At 45.6% G+C, this 6273-nt stretch overlaps 1 protein-coding gene across 1 annotated transcript; it reads right to left on the minus strand.

The window, feature by feature from the left end:
* Nucleotides 1–340: 340 nt before the first annotated feature.
* On the minus strand, nucleotides 341–2711 carry LOC136944476 (hyaluronan synthase 1-like). The gene is made up of 4 exons (XM_067238259.1): nucleotides 2022–2711; nucleotides 1615–1840; nucleotides 1259–1391; nucleotides 341–1016 (listed from the first exon to the last, which is right to left on the minus strand). The coding sequence occupies exons 1-4, from the start codon at nucleotides 2706–2708 to the stop codon at nucleotides 341–343; spliced, it is 1722 nt and encodes a 573-aa protein (XP_067094360.1). The 5' UTR covers nucleotides 2709–2711.
* Between the last annotated feature and the right edge of the window lie 3562 nt (nucleotides 2712–6273).

Below are 6273 nucleotides of genomic sequence, written 5' to 3' on the forward strand. Positions count from 1 at the left end.
CATTGTCATTACAATCTACAGTATCAATGGCTCCAAACACATCTACATGAGGAAACACCATAATTTAATAATTTTGTTCCATTCAACTGAGTTCTAGTGCAGACTGTTCTGTGATGTCCTGAGAAGTACAGTACGTGGGCTTCAAGCTCATTTTCATTCAGTTGTGCTAACAGAGCTGTAAAAACTCCTGGTTCAGCAGCACATACCAACATGGCACAGTGTACAACTACACTGTAAACTGTTAATGCACAGATGGTGTAGCTGTCAATCAAGAACAGATTTTTCGGTGAATGCTACAGCAGCTGCATAAAAGCCATGTGTCCAATAAATGACAAAATCCCTACACACTGACATTGTGATGCTGGGAGCGTTTCCGGCAGGCCTTGCCGAACCACACCCAGTAGAGGATGACCATGAAGAGCCAGTAACACATGTAGGCCGCACATCCGAATATCAGAAACTTGGTTTCCTCGATCTTAGCTGCACTGTCCCAGTCCTTCTGGGTCTCCTTGTAGATGGTGAAGGACAGCCCACTTAACAAGATGGCCGCCCACACCGACAGGGGTAGCAGGGGGACGTAGTTCCCCACCATCTTGAGTCTGCCGGAGGTCCCCCAGTTGCTCTTGTTCATGGTGAGGATGGCAAAGTACTTGGCAGGCAGCAGGCAGCTCATGTAGAGGGCGGAGTAGAGGGACATGAACACCATCACCAGGTCTTTTCGCAGCAGGCAGGCGTACGCTGCCTTCACCAGGCCAATCAGCTTGATGCAGCACAGGACCCAGAGGATGTCCCACAAGGTGCCCGTCCAGAATAACTGGATGATGGTCGCCGTGACGAAGAAGGGGAAGACGCCCGAGACGATGGATTCGTAGGTCATCCAGAGGTGTTGCTTGTGCCACCACATGGCATTGTAGAGCCATTCCCGAAAGAAGGACTTGGTCCAGCGCGTCTGCTGGCTGAGCCAGCGTAAGAACTGAGCAGGCGTCTCCGTGTAGCACTTGGAGCGTGCGGTGTACCTGACAGGAGGAGGCGTGGAGAGATAATCAATGAGCATCAATATAGTAAACGAGCACAGCGTGACATGCTCTTTCTTTCTGTTTTTCAGCCCTGCAATTTCTCGCAAATGGGTATAATTGGCCAAAGTGGATTTAGGGAAATTGACTCTGAGTTCAATTTAAAAGAGAGATGATGAAAATAACAGCCTGTGAACAATGAGGGTAAGTTACATCACGCGCAGCTTGTCAAGCGCAGTACTCACTTAGTGGCGTAGCCCATACTGAGCATTCGGTTGGTGAGGTGCCTGTCATCCCCAAATGTGCAGTGAGTTCCCAAGAACATCTGATTGTACCAGGACTCTAGAAACTGCTGGAGTAGGTCATTCCTGTACAGTCCTGAGGTAAACAAACAGGAATAATCAGGAAAAATAGGATGAAGAATAATTGGCAATCTCTTTATGACCCGAGGCACTTTTATCCCTTATGTTTTGAAAGTGTCTAAGTCTGCACACTATGCTAGCATGTAGTATTAGGCTCTCATGCAAACATCATGTCATCATATTTTACTTTTTCATGATAACGTCTTACAGTACGGTCAAGTGTAAAGATTCTTCCTTACCCAGGGGCCCGCTGATGCAGGAGACGCAGTTGAAGAAGGATTGGCAGGACCTCTCGATGTTGAAGGCCATCCAGTACCTGAGGCTGCTCATGAAGCTGATGTAGGACTCCTTCAGGTTCAGGATCATCACGTCTCCTCCCACCGCACCGTAGCTGGGGTCGCTCTCCAGCACCTTGCACAGCTCCAGCGTGGCCAGAGTATCCAGCTTGGTGTCGGAATCACACACCTGGGGGGAGCGGGAGAGAGACACTGGTGAGGAGGAGAAACAATGAGAGAGAGAGACAGAAGTCTGGATTCTATCGTGTGGTTTCAATTGGTTTAAAATGTTCCATTGTTCTATTTGCTCTGACACTATCAATCTTAGGCAAAGATGGATTTGGACGGATTCTCCGAAAGCAAAATCTCACCTGTATGTAGTCTACCGAGGATCCCAGGGCCTTGAATGCTGTGTACATGACCTCCCTCTTCCCGCCCCACTTCTGCATGATGCACACACATCTCCTGCTGTTGATCAGGACCTCCACCTCCCTCCTTTGAGGGTCCACTCTCATCCCATAACCAGCATCTCCCCCTGGGCCATTCGCTCCGGCCACATCCCCTTCTCTGGTGGGGTCCCAAGTATGGTAGTTGTTCTTCCACACATAGCAGCCAGGGTTCTGGTCGGCAAACACCTCCCGGAACATCTCCAGCATGTACAGGTCGTCCTCTGAGTTTCCGTCCACCACCATTATGACCCGTAGCAACTCCGGGGGGTAATTGAGACCCCGGATGGAGTGGAGGCACTTGCGGAGGTAGGCCGGGTCCTCCTGGTAGGCGGAGATGGTGAGGCCGACGGTCTTGGTGAAGGTGCAGGCGGCCTTGTGGGCTCTCATGCGCCGGTGCTCCATGTAGGCAAACAGGCTCTGGAGCAGCACATGGAGCCCCAGCAGGAGGCCGTAGAAGCCGAAGGAGATGATGCCGTACTGGGACGATACCAGCTGGAAACCCTGTACGTAGGCCCACACCATCACCCCGATGACACAGAGGGCGAAGAGGAAAGTGAAGAAGGCACGGACAATCAAGCCCGCTCTTCTCAGCAGTGGTTTCAGTTCCATTCTGTGTCCTTTGTCTGTCAATAACGAAAACAAGAAAAAAACTGTATAAGAGTATATCATTACCTTGTTGATGGCCTGTCAGAGTTTTGTAAGAGGGTGACTATAATTGTAATTTGAATGTATTCTTTAATGGAGCTGTGTCTATGCATAAAATACCTAATGCATTATGTGGAGTGCATAATGTGCCTAAACTAAAGACAACAGTAACAACAACAATGCGTTCAATTACAAATTCCACAATTATTCAAGCAATAATACAATATTGATATTAATAATAATACAGTTCCAAACATATTATTACCAGCAATCACAGTGATGATAGTTGTCTAAAGAATGGCTAGTCTTGTTCTCAATTAAGTCATGAAACATTTGTCAACTTTGGTTGACAAATCAGGCTAGAGCAGTTTAAAAATCCTGCCAGAAAAACATTGCATCAAACCATGTTTTTATTTAATCAATCTTTAAAAGATAGCAAGTTTGCTCGGTTTTCTTTATGACGTCGGCTTGATGAGTATTTATGAATTTAACCTGACTAATGAGAGAATGATTTAACTAAATGTTGAGTAAATAACCGTGTTGGTATGTGTAATTACCTTCTATGCATCCAATGTTCCCTCGTTCCTGAAGTTTTGGAGGGTTCCCCTCTTTGCAACTCCCTCTTTGGTCTGGCAACTTGTGTGAGGATCATTGCATTATTAACTTGAGGACACTTGAGAATTACAGGGAAGCCCATAGTAAATCGTCAGAGCAATTACACGTCGGATAAGCACATGTTGCGTCAAGGGTATGTTGTAGGAGCCTCGTAGCCTGTATCCTTGGCAATTCAATAATCACAGAGAACATTCAGTTGAATATTATAGAAGAAAATTTTGAATTGTATCTCAATTGTCACACGTCTTTAAATTCGGCCATCTTTAATAGAGGTCACCGATCCCTTGATTCCTTGATCACACTCAATCGTTTTACATATTTTTTATATTTAACATCAATGAGAGACGAGATTTCAAGCAATAGCTTACGTTCACTGAGCTTGATTAGGCCAACAGATTAGTGACGCTAGAGGTCAAATAACTATCACTCATCCTGCTAAGATAGATGTCACTCATCCACGTGCAAACATTTGGCTACGAGCAGACACGCTCAGCATCTTTTGATGAGCTGAGTATCAGTGTAATCGTGTATGGTCAAGTCGTTTGCTGCCCTCTGGTGGCGAGGAATAACAGCATACGCGCAACAACAAACATTACCGACCATAACATTTAGTCATTTTTAGCAGACGCTCTTATCCAGAGCGAGCGAACGAATTCTTAATGACGTGTTTTAGTTGACAAATCAGACATCATCAAGAATATAATTGAGTATACATATAAATATAATCGTTCAAAATACCTGAATTGAAAATAAAGCTATAACGTTAAAAACAAGCTTTTTTAGAGACCTTATGTTTAGACAGGTTTAAGAACTCATCAGTCTCATTGAATATGCTTACTTCACATGTCACAGTAGCATAACACAACAACCCTCTCTGGTTCAGGCGTCACTGGGATGCAGTGTTTGTAAATCCCAACCCATGCCTGAGTAACATGGCTGACCCAAGAAGCTGTTTGCTTTTATTTATAAAATCATCACAAGGTTTCAGTTGTCCCTGATAGCCTTTCTGTCCTTTAACTGTCCACTGGTTCGGGTCCACAGCCCATAGCCACAGTTTTGAACGATCCCCATTCCCCGGGTCCTGGTGACCCAAATAGCAGTCACCAACCCGCAGGTTCAACAGAGTCTTGGGATGGTCTCCATGATGTCATTGTGAAGGGTGTGGTAGTTGATGTATTTAGGACGGTGGCCTGGCTACCCTGCTTGGACAAGTTGGGAATTCTGCACTCTTCTCTTCCGTCAGAAAGGTCTTAGATGAAGTTTGAGATGGGCCTTATCTTCAAGGCTTTTTCAATTGTTTCTGGAGTCTTTCCATGGTGCATAAACCCTATTTGACTGTGATTTTGTGCCATTGTGTTCTTGATCCAGGAGACGTAGTTGCACACTTTGGTGTAGACTCCAGGCTTCTTCTTCAGAGCACAGCCATGCCCCCAGGACACAACGCCCTGCAGCTGCCCGTTATACACCATGGGACCACCAGAGTCGCCCTGGGAGGGTAGGGAGACAGGGATGGGAAGGAGATGAAGCACAGACACAAAGGGAGAGAGAACTGGTTGGGGGGGGGGGGGGGGGGATTGATAGCTGTCCGTCATTTCACATGTCTCATTTGTGGGACAGCTAGATAATTATAGCTGAACGTAACAATTACAAACTCTTTCAGTTTCTGGGTGATGACGGTGTATGTTACCTGACAGGAGTCCTTGCGTCCCTCCTTTCACACCTTTTAAAGGGTGTGACAACATACACAAATCTAAAATATCCCAGTGAAATCAAAGTTATTCAATTAAATTGCAGATAATGACTTAATGAGACTATGCAGTGTTATAGCCAAGTGGTGTGGATACACTGGACACAGCGGGAAAACCCCTAATGATGTTACAGGGAAAACCCTCCATCACTCCGCATAGTGGTCATTCGACGCCCATGCACTGGGTGGCAGACCTGTAAAAACACCCTCAGGTCACCTTCACCACACACATACAATTTTAGCCAAGCTTTTAACAAAAAGTAATTAAAAAAAATTGAGTGGAGCGTGAATGGATTCATCGGGGAATAAAATGGGGGAACTGGAGGAGCTGTGGCTTCGGTAATATCTGGGTACAGCCTCTCTTTCTTCTCAACTCCTTTTGTTGCTGTTGGCTTGGAAGGTTGTTCAATGTTGGTTGTTTTTGTTGTTGCCTGAGGGGTGGCTGACATCATCAGCATCATTAGTAATTCTGTTACTCTTGTATTTCTCATTTTGGCCTTGTCATATGCCATATGCTCCATATCCCAATCTGTTTTCTTTGTAATCATTTCTTGTTTCTCAAAATCTGCAACCTTCTTCCTGTGTTCCTGTGTCACTTCCGCTTTGTCATTATTTGGAATCAGTCCTGTATTTTCCCAATCCAAATAGATCTCTTCAAATGTCTTGTGCTTTTCCTCCATCTCTTTGTCGGTATTAGTTGCTTCCAGCCTCCTCCACACCACATCCTTCAGTGCCTTCATGGAGGCTGGTTTGTTTGTCATGGTTATCCCCTGGATATTGCTGTTCTGTTTGTGGGTACTCTGAGTGCAGTCAAGTCAATGATGTCTTCAGAGTTTATTATAAACTCTGCTCTGATCCAGTTGATTGTTGTTCTCTACAGCTCCTCTACTAATTTTCCCTGGGCCTTTGTGCGTTTCTCTGGTGATTCTCTCAGAACTTCTATGATATCCTCTCTCTTTAGGAACTTCTCTGGTGGCGGACTTGTAGTCCTCCTTCTGCCTGGCCAGTATGTTCTTGTCCAAACCGTGTAATGTTACGTGGATCTTCTTTATCCACTGTGTAGGAGGCCCCTGGATAACACTCAGCTCTTCTCCCTTGGCTTCCTTTTGATTTAAATATGCGTCCAGTGTTGGTGGTTCAAAGATTGAGTCCAGATTGCGGTAACTG

Source organism: Osmerus mordax, chromosome 6 (genome assembly GCF_038355195.1).
Source record: "Osmerus mordax isolate fOsmMor3 chromosome 6, fOsmMor3.pri, whole genome shotgun sequence".
Classification (NCBI taxonomy): domain Eukaryota; kingdom Metazoa; phylum Chordata; class Actinopteri; order Osmeriformes; family Osmeridae; genus Osmerus; species Osmerus mordax.